The sequence below is a fragment of the Peromyscus maniculatus genome, chromosome 3, assembly GCF_049852395.1.
Source record: "Peromyscus maniculatus bairdii isolate BWxNUB_F1_BW_parent chromosome 3, HU_Pman_BW_mat_3.1, whole genome shotgun sequence".
Classification (NCBI taxonomy): domain Eukaryota; kingdom Metazoa; phylum Chordata; class Mammalia; order Rodentia; family Cricetidae; genus Peromyscus; species Peromyscus maniculatus.
The window spans coordinates 105,416,928-105,438,255 of NC_134854.1; the positions used below are offsets into that span (position 1 = coordinate 105,416,928).

The following is a 21,328-nucleotide window of genomic DNA, read 5'->3' on the forward strand; positions in this document are numbered from 1 at the left end:
CACACACACACACACACACACACACACACTCACACAAAGAAAAAGGAGGAAGAGGATGAGGAGGAAGAAGAAATAAACAAAAAATGTTAAAAATGAATATAAACAAGATAAAGTTCTGTTCAGTCAAAAAATAATAACAGACTTAACAAATTCCACTTCTCTTGTAATATTTACTTTATTTTTAATTATGTGTATGTGCATGCATCTGTGTAGGGGTGCAGTGCCCACGGAGGCCAAAAGAGGGCATGAACTCTCTGGAGTTGAAGTTACAGGCAGTTGTTAGCTTGCTGACAAGCGTTCTGGGGACTGAACTAGTGTCCTCTACAAGAGCAGTACTCACTCTTAACCACAGAGCCCTTCATCCAGCCCCCAAATTTCCAGTTCTGGACGTAGCTGGAGGAGCCCTTTTGCCATAAACAACTAAAAAACTCATCATACTAACATACAAGAAACCACTATTTCCAGATACTGGACAACAGGCAGACTAAAACTTTGGGCCAAGTTAGGGAGCTGGGAAGCAGATGGGGAACCTGTGGCCTCCCTGGCTTTCTTTCTGAAAGTTCTTCCACAGAGCAGGGGAAAGAGTATTAACCAAGGTATGGCATTCTATCCACACTGAGGAAAGAGAGAGCTCATTACAACTTGAGGGCAGAGTATGAAGAAGCCAGAGAGACAGACAGACAGACAGAGATCCAGAAACCTGCATGGGATTCCTTGTGTTCCACAGACACCAACGGAGAGCTACTGAGGTTCTCATCCTAAGGTGAGCAAAACATAGAATCCCTGTAAAGATTAGCAAGATGAGCAAGAAGGTAGAGACCCTACCCACCTCCAGGGGACAAGGGGGAGAAACAGGACCCCATCTGCACCCAAAAGAAACCCATGTAACACCTGGGGTGGCTTAAGAAGGTCCTGCAGTTCTTGGGGAACCCCTATTGCTGACTGCAAAACCTGTGGAAAGTGTGCCTGGAAGAACAGAAAGACCCTGAGGGGAAGGAGGGCCGGTACCGGGAGACGCAAGGATGAAGGCAGCCACAGGACAAACGGGTACCAAGTTTCTTCCATTCAGTGAGTGTTTATTGAAGACCTGACAGGGCAGGGATGTCGGGGTGCCAAGGGGGCACAAGCACGCAGGCTTATCTTTAAGAAGCCATCTCGCTGGAGGGGCCACCAGAAGCAAGCATGAAATGGTTAAACAAGGGGCAGCACCGGACACAAGAAGCCCGTGGCGAGTCCAAGGCTCTGGGACTCCACTCGGGACCATTCAGGCCACAGCCTGACCTATGGGCTTCTTGCACACCCAGGGGTAGGTGGCCCCACAGAGTATGTCATTCCACAGCTGCTGCATGTGGACGCAGTCTTCAAACTCTCCATTCGTGTGTCTCCAGTTGTCAGGCTGATTTTTTGCCCAAAACCTGGAAGCAACATGGCCTTACTCTGCTGGAGAAAGCAGGATTCCTTTCCCATGCATAAAGAAAGACCTCAGATGGGGCCAGGACTGGGGCTGGAGGAGCCCTCAGAGTGGCCCTGCTGAGGCTGCCCTCCCTCTGTTACAGATCATCCAGGGTCTGCAGGGGCATCCTCCACAGAAATCACACTCGGAGGCTCTCTATCAAAAGGGCCCAGGCCAAGTAGGCAGGAGACAGATGAACAGATGACATCAGAAAAACAAGATGACAACTGGCCTGCCAGCCCCAGGGCCTGTTATTTCCTGATGCTGTTCTTCTGGCCTCATAGGTCCACATACTACATGTCCTATCACACACTACAAACATTGTACATCATACATGTCACACTCGTCACATCACATCACATATATGAACACACATATACACTCCATGCACACATCACAAATACACTCTATATGTCACACACACACACACACACACACACACACACACACACAACTATCACTCACTGCACAGGATCATACACATAGGATAGTAAAGCTTGCCCAAGACAATTCCCAGACAGTGCTAAACAGAGGTTAGACTCACCCCTTGCTCTGGGCATGATTGAATGGTGTCCCATCTACCCAGCGCCAGTTGCCTCCCATACCCTGGTCAGTGAGCCCGATCCAATGGTACACAGTACTTGTAGACTTTACCAGGAATGCCTGTGCAGAGGAGGCAGGACTGTGAGGAACTGACTCTCCGGACCATCCCTCCCCTGACCCCTGCGCAGGAAGCCCTTCTCAATACAGGAGCTTCCAGAACCTTCCATGGCTTATCCAATACCTGGAGCAGCTTCCCCCATATTGACTGTCTTAAGGGGTGTGGCTTTGCTGGGCCAGAAGTTTTCATCCTAATTTATTCTTAGCTGAGCTGTAACAAGTTCTAGGAGAATGGCAAGGAACGGACAGTTCTGCAAGTTGAACCAACCTGAACCTTGCATAGTCCCCTGTTAGGCTGGTGAGTTCCTTCCAGGCCCTGAACCGAAGCCCCTCTAAGGACAGTATTTCCTTAGAGAGTCCCCCTCCTTTAGGAGTGAGTCAAGCTCCCAGAGGGCCTGCGTCTCCTTTTCAGCAGGCTTCTACTGAACATTTTGATCTAGACCGATGCCCAGAAAGGAAGGCTGGCAGGAGCTGAGAGAGAGTCGCATCTCCTAGATTGAAGAGTGGGACAGGTGTCTTTTCCTGCCCTTCTTGTTGGTATCTGCTGGAAGGTCTTCCTCCCTTCCTGAGCAGCTGGCAGCAGCTGGCGGTGCTTCCGCCTCAGTACAGAGTTCTCTTGGGGACTCAGCAAATGCGTGTTCCTTGCCTAATGGGGACATGAGGAGCTCCACCACCCATCAGGGGGACAGAAGGCTAAGTTTGTGTGCCCCTGACCATACACCTCTCCTCAGCCTGCCCCAGGCCCGCAGCTCTGACCTGTTCTTCCTGAGAGGTCACTGATGCCAGGTGTGCTCCCTGGGACACACAGAACTCCTCAGCCTCGTGCCACGACTTCTCCTCGTGAGAAAAGTAATACAAGCTTCCACGGAAGACCTTCCAGCCCTGTAGGATCAGCTGGAGAAGCTGATCTAGAACAAAGGTCGGGAGGAAGGGTCAGAAGCAGACAGGGATGTCCCAAAGCCGGCCTCCACTGTACCAGGTCTGACCTTGGATGACCACAAGCCCAGCCAATTCCCAATGCTCAGCGCTCCTGGAGCAGGACTGGGACATCACACCCCAGTCCCATGGCCCCATCCTAGAAGCAGTTTTCCAAGACACCTAGGTGTCTCTGTCACTCCTGGGGAGTCTCAGCTTTGTCACCCATCAGCACTCTCTGCAAATACCTGCTTTCTGATATACAACACTCTCCCACTCATAACAGTCACCGGCCATTTCAGTCCACTTCCGATCCTGCGACTGGCAACCTCTTTCACTTCCTGACTTCTTCTCCACCCACAGACTCCAGCACACACCCACGTTCTCTGTGAGAATGTTCAAACTGGAGAAGCCAGAACAGGATGGAGGCACAGCTTACATTTTTTTAAATTTATTTATTAGAAGGGCGTCACACGCATGTGGCACAGCACACATGTGGAAGCCAGGGGACAGCTTGCAGGAAGCAGTCCTCCCTTCCCACCGTGTGGGTTCCGAGTAGCAAACTCAGGTTGTCAGTCTTGGTGACAAGCACTTCAGCTGCTGAGCCAGCTGGCCCAGCCAGGAAGAAGACACTGTCAATCAGTCAGAAACATCAAGGACCACGCAAGAAGTGAGGTCTCAGGGAAAGACGGTGAGTGTGGAAAACAGGGATTCTCAACGTGTGGTCCCAACCTGGCTGAGCCAGCATGGTCTGGAAACTGGCCGAGATGCACGTTCCTTCTCTGCTCAACTCCCAAATGCCCTTTGACACACACCATGCGTGCATGGTTCTGCCTGCCCTGTGGGTGATTCTGGCATTGTCTGAGGTCTGAGGTGGAAACGGAGATGGGCAAACTGAAAGTCTTACTGGAGCACAGCCCTGTGGTATCGGGGGCTGCTTCCTCTATAGGGCAGCAGGAAGCAGTTCTGACAGAGACCCTCCAACACAGAAGCCTAAAATACTCTCTACTTTTCCCTTAAAGAAAAAGTTCAAGGACTTGGGAGATGGCTGCACAAGTGTGAGGACCTCGTTCAACTCCCAGCACCCACATAAAAGTCCAGTGTGCTGCACGGTGTGCCTGTAATATCAGTGATGGGAGGTGGAGACAGGCAGGTCTCTTAAACTCATTGGCCAGTCAGCTTAATGGGACTGATGAGAAACATTGTCTCCAAAAACAAGGTGGGAGGGCTGTGGACGCCGCTCAGTGGGTAGAGTGTTTGCCTATTGTGCAGAAAGCACTGAGTTCTGGCCACAGTACTGCATAACCCAGGCTCAGTAGGGTACTTCTGAGGTTCCAGAACTCATGGAGGTGAAGGCAGGGGGATAAGAAGTTCAAGGTCATCCGTGGTTAGATAGCAAGCCTTAGGAATAAGGAACTGTCTCAAAGATGGATGGATGGATGGATGGATGGATGGATAGATGATAGATAGATGATAGATAGATAGATAGATAGATAGATAGATAGATAGATAGATAGATAGATAGATAATAGATAGATAGATAGATAGATAGATAGATAGATAGATAGATAGATAGATAGATAGAGATAATAGCTAGATGATAACACAAATTGAGTGGGGAGAGACTGAGGCAGACAATCTGGCCTCTGTACTCATGTGCACGCCTATGTAACCTGTACCTACCTTACACACACTGAAGAGGAGGAAAAAAGGTCAAAGGATGGCTGCTACTAGAAGCAACTATTAGCTTTTCCTAAAGTCCTGATCTTCCTCCCCAGATGTTTAGGTAAGCAAAGAGGCTAAAGGGTCAGAGGCCAGAATCCTTTCCAGAGGTTGTCCCTCCCCAGATACACACACACACACACACACACACACACACACACACACACACACACACACATCTCTCACTTACTCTGATTCCTCTGCACCTGCTCCTGTGAAGCCACAGCTTCCTGCAGGGCGCCCAGGCGGCTCTGTTCTTCCTGAATCTTGGCAGTGAGAGTTTTGGTAGCCTCGAGATCTGTTTTCAAGCTCTGCATCTCTGCCTTGGCCTTCTGCAGATTGCTCTGTAGCGCCTGGATCTTGGACTTCAGTGCTGCAACATCCCCCAGGCCCCCTCTCAGGGTCTGTAACTCCCTGGTGGTGTCTTTCAGTTGACCACTGACTGCCTCGATATGGGAGTTTAAGGAACTGGTGCTTTTCAGCTCAGCTTTTAACACCTGGATCTGGGTATCGGCCTTCTCCAGGTGGCCGTTTGCCTTTTGAGCCTGAGCAGTGACTGTTTCCAGATCTTTCTTTAATGAGCTCATTTCATCATCAGCCCTTTCCAGGTGATCTCTCACAGCCTGGATCTCAGCGCTAGTGTTGTCCACACTGCGCTGGAGAAAGCTCTGGGTCTGGGAGCTCAGGTCATTTGAACTCTGCAGACTTCCCCTCAACGCCTGGATCTCAGTCTGGGCTTCCTTCAGGCCTTTGCCCAGCATGAGGAGTTCAGCACTGGTGTGTTCTGTGCTGCTCTTTAAGAGACCTTGGGTCTGGGAAGTCATAGCATTTGCCTTTCCCAAATCTCCTTTCAGATTATGGATATCAGCATTGGCCAACTCCAAGGAGCTTCTCAGTGCCTGGGTCTCCAAAGCCAAGGAACCAGAGTCCTTGAGCACACCTTTTGCCTGCTGGATGTCCGCACTGGCATTCTCCAGATGGTTCCCGAGCAACTGGACCTGAGAACTAACATTGTCCATTTGGTACTTCAGCATCTGTAGCTCCTCCTGCCAAGTGCTAGAACTCCCCACATAGACCCTGAAGCCCTCGGTAGCCTCTTGCTTTTCTGCCATCCTGCCAAGCTGTTGATGATCTGAAAAGAGGAAACAGGAGGTGCCCACAGAAGCCCATTATGTACGGAAGTTCAGATGGCAACTCAGAATGTTCCAGGTTATGATTGTTAATACTATCAACTTGGAAGGATCTAGAATCATCCAGAAGGATCTAGAATCATCCAGAAGATAAACCTCTAGGTGTGTCTATAAGATAGTTTCCAGAGAGGTTTGACTGAGATGGAAAGACCCAACCCGTGGGCCGGGGGTGGGGGGTTGGGGGGAGAGGGGTGGAATGTAGGCTGTACCATCCCATGAGCTGGGGGGTGGAATGTGGCTGTACCATCCCATAGGCTGGGGTCCTAGAATGAAGAAAAAAGAGCAAGAGCTGAGCACCAAGCGCCATAGCTCTCGGCTTCCTGGTGCAAATGTAATTGACTACCTCAAACTCTCTCTTCCGTGCCTTCCGGCCATGAGGAACTGTGACTTCAAACTGTGAGCCATGACAAACTCTTCCTTAAGCAGCTTTTATAACGCGTTTGTTGCAATGGTGTGATACATTAGAGAAACCTCCACAAGCAGCGCGGTGATTCTAGGGCAGCCCACTGGTCCCTGCAGCTTCCTAGACTCCAGGGATGGAGTCCTAAAAACAAGGATGCAGGCCTAAAAACAAGGTGGATGGAGTGCTAACTGGCTGCTGCACACACGTGAAGGAGTAGGAAAAATTGAAACTCTGCCTGGGTTCAGTTCCCAGCACTACCCAGAATATTTTTCTCAGATCATATAACTGAAAAAGGACTAAAAAGAAAAACATGATTTTTTTGATCCTTTTTTGTATGAAACTCTATAACAAACCTGCTCTTTAGTCATGACAAGCAGTGGCTGCCTGAGGTTGAAGTCAGGAGGGAATGGGAAGGATCAAGGCTGCAAGTAAACTCGGGCGCGGGGGGGGGGGGGGGGGGGGGGGGGGGGGGTGAGGGGAGAGGGGAGGTGTGAGGGGATGGAGATGGTGAATTGGCTCCTCATCTTGACCATAGAGATGGTTTCAGGAACCTTCATCAGGATTTATCAGATTGTAGGTTTTAAGTATGTGCCCAACATTTACACCTATTATACCTCAATAAAGCTGTGCTTAAAACAGAGCAATTTGGGCTTGGAGACATCTCTCATTTGATAGAATAGTTGCTTAGCTTGCACAGGGTTATGGGTTCAGTCCCCAGCACCACTTAATCTGGGTGTGGTAACACACACCTGTAATCCCAGCACTAGAGAGGTAGAGGCAGAAGGATCAGAAGTTAAAGGTCATCCTTAGCTTTTTTTTTTTTAAGACAGGGTTTCTCTGTGTAGATTTGGTGTCTGTCCTGGATCTCGCTCTGTAGATCAGGCTGGCCTCAGACTCAGAGGTCCACCTGGCTCTGCCTCCCAAGTGCTGAAATTAAAGGTGTGTGCTACCACCTCCCAGCCTATCAGGGGAGACACCATGTTCAAGCAGGTGGTTTTCCCAGGACAAGGCTCACCCATTGCACTTGGGGTATGTTGAACTCTATTTCCCCAAATCCTTAGCGTTTTTATTTGAAGCCAACCTGGACTGCATGAGACCCTGTATCAAAAAATAAGTTTAAAAGATTTTCTTTTAAGGAGGGGGTTGGGAGGTGGAATTAGGATGTGGCAATAGAAGCTGAACCCAAGGCCTGGCTCCCAGTGCCCGGCTCCCCAATGCCCAGCTCCCCAATGCCCGGCTCCCCAGTGCCCGGCTCCCCAGTTCTGTCCTCACTGTGACTACTCACTGTCCTCCTGACGATTAAGCTTGTTTTCCAGAGACAAGTGATCTTCATTCTGCGTGGGTCTCCAAGTCTGTAAAGCTGCAAAGCAGTCATTCCTGGGTCAGCTCAATCTGTAGTCCTGACACCACAGACTGCCCCACACCAACTAGAGCCCAGACAAAGGGAGGGGCACAAGGACCACCCCACACAGTTTCTCTGGAAAGCCTCCATTCTCGTAAGCCATCTCACAGCACGGGGGGCTCCAGGTCTGGGCCTAGACTGGTGGTAAGCTGTTGCTTCTGAGAGCATAAATGTCCAGAGGACTGGTCTTTGCATCCCTTGGGACTTTGCACAGAAACTCGGTGGTGGCTCAGGTCGCCTGAGAACTTACCCACCACAAGAAGAGCCAGGAGAGAGAGGAACACAGCCGTGAATGTCAAGATGGCCTGGACATGCCTCAGCATCCTGGGAGCAGCTGGTATAGGGTCCAGCCCTGCAGGGGAGAAGCCAAGGCCTGGTGGCAGGGGGTGGGGTGCTGGGAGGGCTAGGACTCTTGGTCTCTGGCACAGTACCCTGGCTTGTTCATGAGAGATGAGAACAGCCACCGTGCTTCTCACAGGGGAGCCATCAGCAGGAAAAGGAAACGTTCTCTGTGATCAAGGCAACAGCCAGCGATCGGGGTTCACATCCCACAGAGGCTGCAGTGGACAAGGTCACAGCTAGCGATCAAGGGCTCGCACCCCACAGAGGCTGCAGTGGACAAGGTCACAGCCAGCAATCAGGGGCTCGCACCCCACAGAGGCTGCAGTGGACAAGACAGCAGTCAGTGATCAGGGGCTTGCACCCCACAGAAGCTGCAGTGGACACGGTAACAGTCAGCGATCAGGGGCTCGCACCCCACAGAGGCTGCAGTGGACAAGGTCACAGCCAGCGATCAGGGGCTCGCACCACACAGAGGCTGCAGTGGGGCCCTAGACACAACACCTGCCCCAGAGGGCATGGCTACAGAAGTGTGATCAGAAAGAGAGAAGAAAGTGGAGGAGGGAGGGAGATGAAAGGGACCCGCACAGCAGGGGCCCAGACCTCCAGATCTGGTCTTGTTAACAAACCTGACCTAAGCATTATAGCCCCCTGGGGTGGACAGTTGCATTCCTGGAGCCTTTCACAGAGCTTGTTGTCACAGGTGTCCTTACCTTCTAGAAACTGTGATTAAGGGCCAAGGGTACACCCACTAATGACCTTAGAAACGACCAGCCCCAGCGGACATAGGGGTAGGCAGTATGCAAAGTTGGGGTTCAAAACCAGGCCCATCTGAACTCAAAATGCACTCTCTTTTTTCCCATCGGGTTACTGTATCCAGTGGAGGGTCTCCTGAAGGTTCCATATGGAGGCTGGGGCTCTCAGAGTTCTGCGGGTCTGCTGACCTGTGGTGGTATTGTGTTCCCCAAAATATTGTGTACCCTAATAAATTTATCTGGGGTCAGAGAACAGACAGCCACTAGATACAAAGGCTAGAAAATGGTGGCACTCACACCTTTAATCCTAGCATTCCAGAGATAGAAATCCCTCTGGATCTCTGTGAGTTCAAGGCTACATTGGAACAGCCAAGCATGGTGACACACGCCTTTAATCCCAAAAAGCCAGCCTTTAATCCCAGAGAGTGGTGGTAGAAAGCAGAAAGATATATAAGGCGTGAGGGCCAGAAACTAGAAGCATTTGGCTGGTTAAGCATGTGGCTGGTTAAGCATGTGGCTGGTTAAGCTTTCAGGCTTTGAAGCAGCACAGTTCAGCTGAGATTCATTCTGGATGAGGACTCAGAGGCTTCCAACCTGAGGAAACAGGACCAGCTGAGAAGCTGGCCAGGTGAGATAGCTGTGGCTTGTTCTGTCTCTCTGACCTTCCAGTATTCACCCCAATAACTGGCCTCAGGCTTGATTTTATTAATAAGAACTTTTAAGATCCCTGCTACACTGACCCATTTATTGTACCCTGACCTGTTTACTATGGGACCAAGGTGGAGGTGAGATGAGTCTCTGGACTGACAAGGATGGGCTCAGAGGGCAGGGTACAGGAAAGAACCCTAAGTGTCCTCACCTCGGGCCTGTAGGGAGACACGCTGGTTGCCTTTGCAGAATGTGGCCACATCTCTGTTCAACGCCACCTCCTTCATCCTCTTGTCCTGCTCCTGCCACTGGTCCCCAAAGGTCCGTCCTGTGAGCCAACAGCAGTGGGAGCTGGGACAACTGATTTATGTCCTCCTGAGGAGGTCATGACCACTCCCCAACCCTGCCTCCTCCCTTCTGACTCTGCAGAAACCCAGAGTCACCACTGGCCCCTCCTCTGGGAGTACCAGAGGCCAAGAGCCCAACAGCCCTCTTCCTCTCTGCCCCTCCCCCTCAGCGCCCTACACACCACCCTCTGAGCCACATACTCCCCGGTCCTCTTCAGTGGGGTCTGAGACAGGCACCAGAAAGGGGAGCACCAACCTTATAGGGGAAGCATCCTTGCGGGACTGAGGAGTGGCTCAGTCAGTAAAGCGCCGGCCACACAAGCATGAAGACCAGTCTTTGGATCCCCAGCACCCTCATCAAAAACTGGGCATGGCAGCACGTGCCTATAGTTACAGGGGAGGTAGAGGCAGGAAGATCCTTAGAATTTTCTAGTCTGCCTGCCTAGTTGAATCAGTGAGCACAGGATTCAGCAAGAAATTCTTTTTCAATAAGGGCGGAAAGAGAACAGGGAAGACACACATATTGACCTCTGATTTCCATGAGGCTTGAGGTGGTAACACTTGGGAGGCAGAGGCAGGAGGATCTCTATGAGTTTGAGGTCATCCTGGTCTACATAAGTGAGTTCTAAGGCAGCCAGGGCCACGTAGTTAGACCCTGTGTCAAAAACAAACAAACAAAAACAGTGCATGAGGTGGGGAGGATTGGGGGATGGGCAAAGGGTGGGTGACTACCCGTTCAGAACTCCGGAACGTTGCAGACAGGTCATAGGAAAGGACCTGAGGTGCTTTGTATTTGTCTTTGGCTGGATCCTGGTCCAGAGTTTCTGCAACCCTGACTCCTGAGTGACAGAGCGCCGATGGTTATTCATAATGAGCTTCCTCTGAGCACACCTGTGCTCATGTTGGTGAGATGATTTGGGCTCTCTCAAGATAGCCACTGGTCCCAGAAAGACCATATGTGATTAGAAGCCTCCATCCCCCTCCCCTACTCTCAGTCATCCCTGTGAGGGGCACTTCAAGGGGGTCACAAGAACACTAATACCTAACACACGGCAGGGCTCAGGCTGTGGCTCAGTTGGTAAAGAGTTTGCCTGGCACTCATGAGGCCCTGGCTTCCATCCCAAGCAGCCTTTAAAGAGGCTGTAGGGGTACATGCCATTGATTGTCCATCTCAGGAGACTGCCACAGGAAAGGACCAGAAGTTCAAAGTCATTCTGAGCTGCAGAGAGAGTTTGAGGCCAGCCTGGAACACATGAGACCCTGTCTCAAACAAACAAACAAACAAAAAACTTGAACAAGAAAATCCAGGAGGAATCAATCTCACCCTGACTCCTCAGACACAGTTCTGTGCTCAGGACCTGCTAAACCTTGTCCCATGTCTTTCCATTTGCTCAGGCTATCCCTTCCAATAAACTCTAATAGTCTACTTAGTGTTTATACAGCTCTATGGCTTGTTCTAGGGAACTATCAAAAGTGAGAGAATGTTGTGACATTGGCTATAAAGGTAGGCAGAAGAGTGGGTCCCTTGGCAACCCAACAGTCACTGGTTTCTGAAGTGGAGGCAGTCCTGTGGGCTAGAGCTCTCAGACTGTGAGGTCTCTGCTATCTTGGGGAGTTGAGTTGAGGGAGATTTGTTTGTGTTGTTGCTCGGAGATGGCCAGTGGAGTTGGGAGTCTGGCCTTGATTTGGAGAGCGGGGTCCACATTCAGGAGTGGACCATGGAGTTTCCTCAAAAACTCAAAGGAGATAGACACACAAGAGGAATAAGGAGGGGCCAAAGAAGATGCACCAGCCCTTTCAGGTGGAGAAGCATGGAGAGCAGAGGTCTCTGATTGTTTTCTCCATCGCTCTGTGGCTCTACCAGGTTTTACCCGAATATCTGACTCGCGACCATTTTTTTTTATTAATAAAACAATAAAAGAAGCTGCCTTAAGTTAACATCAGAGTAATCAAATGATGGGCGCACCACTGGTGTTGGAAAGGGGCTGATGGCAGGAAAAAACAGCTTGGTATCAGAAGAGCTGTCAGAGAATACGAAGCAGGATCCACCTTCATCTAAGCCGGTGGTTCTCAACTTTCCTAATGCTGTGATCCTTTAATATGGTTCCTCATGTCATGGTGCCCCGAACCATGAAATTATTTTTGTTACTACTTCATAACTGTAATTTTGCTGCTATTATGAATTGTAAATATTTTCAGAGATAGAGTTTGTCAAAGGGGTTGTTACCCACACATTGAGAACCGATGATAAAGCCTTCATTAGCAATCAGGTGCAATATCTCCAAGTTCTCAAAATTAATTTACAAGACCCAAAGTACTGCTTTAAATGAGACCTGTAACACTTCCTCCAGGAGAATAAGCAGTGCTTTGGGTCTGGCATGGTGCAGTGGTTTGAATAAGAACAGCCCCCATAGGCTCACATATTTGAATGTTTGGTTTCTAGTTGGTAAAACTGTTTGGGAAGGAAGGAGGTGTGGCCTTGTTGTGTCACTGGCAGTGGACTTTGAGGTTCCAAAAGCCCATGCCGTTCCTAACCAGCTCTCTCTCCCTGCCTTTTACTTGTGGATCAAGATGTAAGCTCTCGGGCACTGCTCCAGTACCATGCCTGCCTGTCTGTTGCTGTGCTCCCTACCACGATGGTCATGGACTCTAGCCCTCTATAACTATGAGCCCCAAATGAAATGTTTTCTTTTATAAGTTGTTTTGGCCATGGTGTCTTATCACAGTAATAGAAAAGTAGCTAAGACACATGATAACACATGTCTATACTCGCAGCATTCAGGAGGCTGAGGCAGGAAGATCATCGAGCTTGGGACCAACTTGGACTACATAGTGAGTTTGGGGCTAACCTGGACTACAGAGTGAGATCCTGTCTCCAAAACCCAAAACAAATACTGTTTTAGGGCTTCCTGCTGCTCATTGGCCATAGGATGAGAAGGGAAGCCTCCGGGGGGCAGTTTGGCATTCTTTAGGGTAGTATCCCCATCCCACTGAGGGGGGAACCAGGAGTAGGGCCAATAGTGCCACTTACTAGCCAAGACACCCCTCCAAAGTCAGGGTAGCCTGGCAGAGTCTAATCCCCTCCCCCCTGGTCCTGCCTCGGGGAGCTTACAACCCTGATGACAGTGATCGGCCAGTATCACAGCCTCTCGGGAGTTGTCAATTACAAACTTGTGGATACCTTGTCCCATGCGTACCATATGGTGCCTCTTGTTTTCATACTTAGTTCCTGTATCTCATTCCCTTATCTCTCCCCCAGACCTTCGAGCCACCCTCCCATAGGCCCATGGGCAGTGCCTGAGAACCCTGCAAGTCCAGTATCAGAGACGCCACTCTGACAGGGACCAGCAGTGGCCCTGGTGGTCAAGGAGGAGCCTGTGTCATGGCTCTGCACTGCTGTCCACTCAGTGGGAAATAGACCTGTGGAGGTAGATCTGCTGGGTAGAGAGGAAAAAGTGACCTTCATCCAACTCTTGATAGTGTGTGTGTGTGTGTGTGTGTGTGTGTGTGTGTGTGTGTGTGTGTGTGTGTGTGTGTGTGTAAAGCTATGCAGGGAAGAACAGAACACATAGGATCTCAAAACCACCGACTGTTAACCTTTCATCTCTTGTCTATTGAATGTTGGCCTGGTGTGTGGGGAAAGGCACCCATCCTAAGTCAGTCAGAAGCCCTACCTGAACCCCAGCAGGGTCTGCCAAGCCCCTGTCTCTGTGGGGTTGGGTGCCACAGGCAATGCCTTCCCAGGCATCACAGGGAGAGGGAAAAGGCTGGTCTTAGTTTCAATTTCCCCATACACAACAAGAGTCAAGCTGGACCCAACTCAGAAACTCTTTCCTCTGACATCCTGAGAGGCTGGGAGGACCTGGAAAGCAGAACAGTGGGGATCCCTTGCTCAGCAGAAGGGCAGAGTCTGGGCAGGAGCGGGACATCGTCCCACAGTCTGTGACCAGGTGTCTTGGGCTTGCTCACCTTCCCCGTTCTCTCCCCTCACTCCAGGGTCCCAGCTCTTGTGTTTCCCCTGGGAACACCATCTGCAGGCATGGAGTCCAGGATGCTGTGCTGTCCTTGCTTAGAGGTTTCTCTACTCTCAGACAAAGAAAAGTGAAGAGGCCTTTTGCACATTTGCACGAGGAGCATCATTCACATGTTTATTTTCCACTCCCACTGCACATTCCCAGGGGCTTACTCTTAAAGGTCCTCGAGTGTTTATTCCATTTATTCATTTGTTTGCTTGTCTGCCTTTCTGTTTGTTAGCAATACTGGAGATTGAATCCAGGACCTGTGCATAGTAATCAAGTGTTCTACCACTGAGACACACATCCGGTCTCAGAGATGGGTGAGTTCAGCAACTATAGGTTGATACACACACACACACACACACACACACACACACACACACACAATGTCAATATGTAACACCTCAGAACTGATGAGTTAGCCTGCTAGTGGCTTAATCAACCATTGATGAAGGGGAAAGACCCAAGCAAGGTGCCCACCACAGGTGCCTGTGCGAGCTGACATGGCTCCCAGCTTCAGGTTTGCATACTTAAGGTTTGCCTTGGCAACATCCTTTCCTCACCATGAGCCTAGCCAGCATGGCCAAGGCTGGACCAAGACCCAGCACCAGGAGTGAAAACTGGATTGACCCATTGCTGTGGAATAATCCTTCTGTACACTGTGAATATATATTGCTCTCGTTGGTTAATAAAAAGCTGACAGGCGGGTAGCCAGGCAGGAAGTATAGGCAGGACATCCAGACACAGAGGACTTTGGGAGGAAGAAGGGTGGAGTCAGAGAGATGCCAGCCAGCTGCCGAGGAAGCAGGATGTATAGAAAATGAGGCAACAAGCCATGAGTCGTGTGGTAAAGCATAGATAAGAAATATGGGGGCTGGAGAGATGGCTCAGAGGTTAAGATCACTGGCTGTTCTTCCAGAGGTCCTGAGTTCAATTCCCAGCAACCACATGGTGGCTCACAACCATCTACAATGAGATCTGGCTCCCTCTTCTGGCCTGCAGACAGAACACTCACTGTATACATAATAAATAAATAAATCTTTAAAAAAAGAAATATGGGTTAATTTAAGTATGAGAGTTGACTAGTAACAAGCTTGAGCTATTGGCTGAGTATTTGTAAGCCTCTGTGTCAGTTATTTGGGAGCAGGCAGTTGGGACAGAAAAACTCTACCTACAACCCATAGTACCCCTTGCCCTGACTTCCTCATGGCTTCAGAGACCAGCATATGACCCAGCCCTGAGTTTTTGTTAGAACTAATGGAAAAGAGAAGCTCTTCCCCCTGATGTTGTGAGGACTTCGGGACTATGAGAACTCAGAGCTGTGAGGGCTCGGAAACGTGAAGGCTCCGGGCTATGAGGGCTCAGGGCTGTGAGGTTCTGTTGTTGGGTCTCCATGGTGCCCCTAACTTTGTTCCAATTCAAGACCCTCCAACATAGCTTCCCCCATTGGTTGTTTGATTCATCCCCCTTGGTATTTTCTGGTTCAGTTTCTTTTCCCAGAAAAATAATCTGATCCCCCTAGCTCATCTCATCTCACTAAGAACAACCACAGACTCCTATTGGCCTCCTCTTCATCCCAATGGTCAATGTAGCTGTGTTCACTCAGCAAACCACACCTGACACAGAACAGATAGACCAGCAGAGGCTTCCCAGTCACATATACTCAGTGTCTAGGGGAGAAGGACACCTCTCTGCAGTCTGCAGAGACCCATAGAGTGACATCTAGGAGCAGAGCCATCAGCAAGGATTGAAGGTGGTGCAGGCAGGTATCACACAATGGAGAGAATGACCCCACCCAAGATGAACTTGGCCGGCTGAAGGATTTCCCAGGCAGCAAGGAAGGGAAACCCATGAAGTTAACGTTACGGAGTTTGAGAGCACCAGGAAAAGACTACCAGACTCAATTCAGATTATAATTAGCCAAATTTATTAAAACTACAGCAGGGCTGCAATCTCTAACCCAACTCAGAGACAAGCTACCCAGAGGCAGGTGAAGGAGGGGCTTTTAAAGGTGCAAGCCACAAGAAGTCCTACTATAAACAAGTTTCAGAAGAGCTGTTCTGCTTGGCCAAGATTAAGTGTTCAAGATGACCTCAAAACAGTCCTAGAATACCCGACTAAGCAGGTTACAGAAGCCAAAATGCAGCAGTTTGTCATAGCATAACAACAGATGGTCACATCACGGCTGCACTTTTCTGGATTGGGGTCAAGAAGTCAAGGTTGCATGGAATTTAGCTCCCATGAATTTGAGTCAGAGACAAAATGGCTACTAGGTACCAAGATCAATGCCTGGCATAAAATGGAGTGTGAAAGAGAGCATCTCCTCAAGCTGGATCACTGTTGCAACACAAATGCTGAGCTCAGGGCCAGGCCTGTCATGGGACTGCCTAGATGGCAGCTCGCTTACAAATAAAAAGGAACCTGTTGTCACAAGGGGCATCATTCCAGGCCCGGAGGGAGGATGACTTTATATTGGCACAATGTTCAATGTTCCCCGTATTGTTGGGTTCACCTGGAATCCAGAACCTAACAAGTGAGAAAACAAATACACTTTATTCACCTGGCAGAAGGCCTGCCTAGAATGTAGAGAGCCCTGCATTGGATCCACAGCACCACATGCCTTTATCCTAGCACTCATAACGTATAGGCAGGAGAATCAGAAGTTCAAGGTCAACCTAGGCTACATAGCAAGTTCCAAGCCAGCCGGAGATACGGGAGATAATGTCTTATAAAGTAGTTATTTTAGAGCCTGAAAGATGGCTCAGTGGGCTAGGGTACCTACAACCAAACCTGATGGCCTAAGTCTAATCCCTAGGACTCATATGACAGGAAAGAACAGACTATGACAAGTTGTCCTCTGACCTCAACACAGATGTGGCACATGTCCTCACACAAACACCATGTACATACACAATAAAATAAATAAATCATTTTGATGGGCTGCTTCAATCCCAGTGTTCATCCTTAGAGACAATACTACAAGGTGCTGCTCCCAACCCTAAGAAGATGAGTAGACCTTCCTCTCTGCTCCTGTTGCTGGGTCCCTGCCCCCTTCTCTCAAGGCTCTCACAATCCCATACCACATAGGCCTGGACTTGGGTCAGTCCCTCACCCAAGCTGGGCAGAACATCTTGCTGCCAAGACCACAGGACATACAGGGTCCTAACTGGCCCCAGGTACCACCCTGTGAGCAGCATCAGCAGTTAGCTGGGTGTCCACCTCAGCTGCCACTGTGCTAGAAAAAGGCAGTGCACAGCCCTGTGTTCATGGGAACTCTCCACCCAGCAAGACAGGCTGGGGGGGGGGGGGGTCAGTGCACAGCCCTGTGTTCATGGGAACTCTCCACCCAGCAAGACAGGCTGGGGCGGCCACAGCAGACTCACTCACCTCTCACTTTGCTTCATGTTGAATGATGTTTCATCCACCCAGTACCATTCCCCTTCATTCCCTGCCTTGGTGAGACCAATCCAGAGTGGAAGCCCATTTGCTGCCTTGTAGAGAAACTCCTGTGAGGAACACACAGTAAGTGAGGGCATGCCGCCACCAGAAAACTTTGAGTACCTGCCCATTGGGTACTCTTCACTTGAGCAGTCAGCAGCCTCTGAACTTGACGGTACCCCAGGCGATTCACAAAATCACTGGTACAGCATCTTCTCTCAGCACCTCCTTGCCCTTGTCTGGAGCCCAGAGCCCACTTCCAAGTCCTAGATGCTCTTTGCTTATCAGCTAGCAACTTGGAGCCTGTGCTCTCCAGTGAGGTGCTGGAGAACAAGGGAGACACAGCTGGACAGGCATGGCAGCAGATGCCTGCACTCTGGAGTCTGAGGCCAGGGGATTGAGAGTTCAAGGCCAGTCTTGAGTTACATACTAAGATCGTGACAAAAGAAAACAGCCATAAAACAGAAACGGAGGAACGGAATACAGGAAGGAAAGAAGGAAGGAAGGAAGGAAGGAAGGAAGGAAGGAAGGAAGGAAGGAAGGAAGGAAGGAAGGAGGGAAGGAAGGGAGGAAGGAGAAAAGGAGGGAAGGAGGGAGGGAAGGAAGGAAGGAAGGAAGGAAGGAAGGAAGGAAGGAAGGAAGATAAAAAGAAAATTCAGCTAAACTGCAAAAAAAGAACATCAAGGGATCGTCCTAATTGTAATATCTAAATTACATGATTAATTTTGCCAGAGACTAGAAGACCCTATGCCTCCCTCCCTACTTTATCCTCCGGGGCAGGCACTATTTCATCAATTCACTTAAGATGAGGCCTGGGAAAAGTAAGTCATCTCCCCAAGCTCCAGGACATTTTGATGGCAGACTGTGACACTCAGCATCACTCTGCTTCACTCCTCCAACTCCCAGATCATGAGCCCATCTACACTCCGTCACCAGGAGGGAGGCCTCCTGGGTCCTGGGGCATCACTAATGTTGTTCAAGTTATTTCTATTCTCTGGCACATGGAAAGAGCGCCCCCTCGCTGCCCTCTTTGAAGCTAGCAGGGTTGTGTGACAGACTCTTGCTAGGGACATGTGAGCAGAAATGACATGTTAGTTGAGTGTAAGATCTTTAACATCAATGAAGCTGGCAGTGTCTCCTTGCTGCTCAGCAACTGTGAAGTGTGATGAAATAAACCCTCCTACGGCTTAGGTCCTTGATACCCACACTTAGAGCACACCTGCTGTCCCTCAAAGATGGGCAGTATACATGAGAAATAAACCTTCAAGGGTGGTGAGCCTAAGGAGATGTCCCAGTAGGTAAGAGACCTTGCTACTCAAGCATGAGGCTCTGGGTTCAAATCCCTGGCACCCGTATAACCCCAGCCCTGTGGAAGACAGAGACACAAGATCACTGAGACTTACTTGCTGGTTACCAGTCAGTACCCAGGAAATGAGACAAAGTTATATAACAGGACAATTTATGTCCTCCACATATGCATGGGTGCATGCTCCTGACCCATGCACACACACAACACACACACACACACACACACACATGCACACACTCACAAAAGAAATGAGCCTCTATCCTTAGATCATCTACTGTTGAGGAATTTTTGTTTCTGCAGCAAACTCCTGCCCAGCCTCTCTCACATGCCTTCCACACAGTCTGTGATGATTGCACTCACTTGCTCTGATTCTGAGGTCACTGAGGTCAGATGAGCTTCCTTGGAAATGCAGAACTGTTCTGCGCTGTACCAGGACTTTGGGGTGTGTGAAAAGTAATAGAAGTTCCCCCCGAAGTACTTCCAGCCTCGAGACATCATCTCCAGAATGTCACCTGGAAAGCAAAGGCTGAGGTAACAGCAGTGCTCCACATTCTTCTGCATCCTGACTGGCATGGGGTGTTTGATGGAATCCTGGGGACAGCAGTGAATGGATCCAAGGGTCCTTGGGTTCCCAGTGTCAGAGACTGGGGACACTCTATTGGAACTCTAAAGGTCTGAGACTTGTGATAGACCCTCTGAGGGTAGAAAAGGCACAGGGGCAGGGAGGGGAGAACATGAGAAGAACACAAAGGCCATTACCCCTGGGCCCTGCCTCACAGTAAGGGACTTCATGGGAAGAGGCAAGATACAGGCCGTGTGTACATATTATATTAGTGAAATGTCGTTATGTGGGGTAATGGGAAGCTGGCTCTGGAGGGGTTTGCCTACCCCTCCCAATTTCAGACCCAAGCATGTTTGTCTCAAAGCCCCCTCTAAGGAGAGCAAGCTCAACTTAGAACTCCAGCTGTCTGCTTCAACTTCCCCAGTCAGTTTTTGCTGGATGTTCGCAGCTCCCCACTTGATGATGTCACCTTCCAGCTGTTATTTGTTCTTTTACTTGAAAGCCTTACCCAAGGGGACACTCTGCTCCTCAGGGACTCTCCATCGAGAACTCCAACCGAGGGTCTCAGTCAGGTTTCCCCAGTTGATTTCTGCTGGATGTTTTGAGTGCCCAACTTGATGTTTTCCTATATCAATCTATCACCTATGAATCTGTCTACCTGTCTATCAGTAATCTATCCATCTGTCATTTGTTATTCACTCTTTTATATTTAGTTCACTATATACTTAATAAACTCACTCTCTCAAAAGCTAAAATACGACTTTTTTTAGAGCATAGGGAACACCAGGACAGGCTCCCTAATGCTTCTACACTCTGCACCTTAGTGTGGAGACCCAAGCTAGGCCTGGTGTTTTTTCTCCTACTGACCCAAGTTCTCTCAGATCAATAGTTAAGGCCTACTGTAGTGGTTTGAAAGAAAATGGTGCCTAAAAGGAGTGACACTATTAGGAGGCATGGCCTTGTTGAAGGAAGTGTGTCACTGTGGAGGTGGGCTTTGAGATCCATTTTCTCAAGCTTCTCTCAGTGAGGAAGTCAATCGAATTTCTGTTGCCTGCCTATCAAGATGTAAGGACTCTCAGCTCCAGCACCATGTCTGCCTGCACGCTGCCTTGCTCCTTTTCATGATGATAATGGACTGAACCTCTGAATCTGTAGTCGAGTCACCCTCAATTAAATATTTTCTTTATAATACTTGTCTCTTAACAGCAATAGTAAACCCTAAATAAGACACCTCCCTTGTTAACTTTCCAGCCCACCCCCTTCCCTGTCCTCTGTCTACCCACAAACTAGCTGGCCTGCTCTCCGAGACAGGTAGGGTGTTATGGCCACTGGTCAGCCTGCAGGGTGATCTTCTCTTTACTTACTCTGTCTTTGGAGCACTTTGTTGACATTCTCCAAGCTGCTCTGCAGTCCTCGGACCCTCGCATTCAAGGTGCTGGCTTTATCCAGATCTCTTTGTAGCTCTGGGATTCTGGAACTGACATTATCAACCTCCTCCCATCTTCTTGTTAAGGCACTAATCTGAGCACTGGCTTGTGCCATGCTGATCCTCAAAGACAGAATCTGAGAATGCACACGGATGAGGCTGGTGTTCAGTGTCTGCATCTGAACTTCAGCCTTCTCCACACGGCCTCTGTCCTTCTCAAGAACAGAACCCAGGGTGCTGATATTGTCCACACGACCTCTCAACATCTCAGCATCACTCTTCACTTCCAATATTTTGTTCATCAACCTGGGATCTGGATTTGAAAATGTCACGAGGTCAGTTGAAGGGATCCTAAGAAACAGAGGTAGGGTGTTGGCCCAAGAGAAGGGGGAAATGCAGGATCAAGCTTCCCAAAGGACCGAGACAGTCCACGGGGCTGCCCCCCACTCTCCACTCACTCACTAATATACACATGTGTGCACCATGGGCCACCATCTGTCAGGAACGCTGGTTGGCACAGGCAGGGAGGAGACCAAGAGGCCTCATGAACAAGCAGAGGGAGAGCCCAGCCCTGAAATTCCTTAGTATGGCCAGGGTGAACTTGGTAAAGGGGCACCCTTAGTCACACCCTCATTACTCGTCACTGAGTCCCCTCTGAGACTATGAGTTAGTCCCCAGCCTGTCAAAGACACAGCCACCAGCTAGGGCAGCACACCCCTCCCTCGTCTGCCCACAGACTGCTG

General features: G+C 49.7%; 2 protein-coding genes across 2 annotated transcripts; both read right to left on the bottom strand.

The window, feature by feature from the left end:
- Positions 1–1,055: 1,055 nt before the first annotated feature.
- Positions 1,056–9,857, bottom strand: Clec4f (C-type lectin domain family 4 member F). Its single transcript, XM_006998170.4, has 7 exons — positions 9,699–9,857; positions 7,996–8,097; positions 7,629–7,703; positions 4,941–5,882; positions 2,870–3,021; positions 1,998–2,116; positions 1,056–1,415 (listed from the first exon to the last, which is right to left on the bottom strand). The coding sequence occupies exons 1-7, from the start codon at positions 9,772–9,774 to the stop codon at positions 1,265–1,267; spliced, it is 1,617 nt and encodes a 538-aa protein (XP_006998232.3). The 5' UTR covers positions 9,775–9,857; the 3' UTR covers positions 1,056–1,264.
- A 6,298-nt stretch (positions 9,858–16,155) lies between these two features.
- On the bottom strand, positions 16,156–20,877 carry LOC143272413 (C-type lectin domain family 4 member K-like). Its single transcript, XM_076567027.1, has 4 exons — positions 20,524–20,877; positions 18,958–19,109; positions 17,238–17,356; positions 16,156–16,376 (listed from the first exon to the last, which is right to left on the bottom strand). The coding sequence occupies exons 1-4, from the start codon at positions 20,849–20,851 to the stop codon at positions 16,238–16,240; spliced, it is 738 nt and encodes a 245-aa protein (XP_076423142.1). The 5' UTR covers positions 20,852–20,877; the 3' UTR covers positions 16,156–16,237.
- Positions 20,878–21,328: the final 451 nt, after the last annotated feature.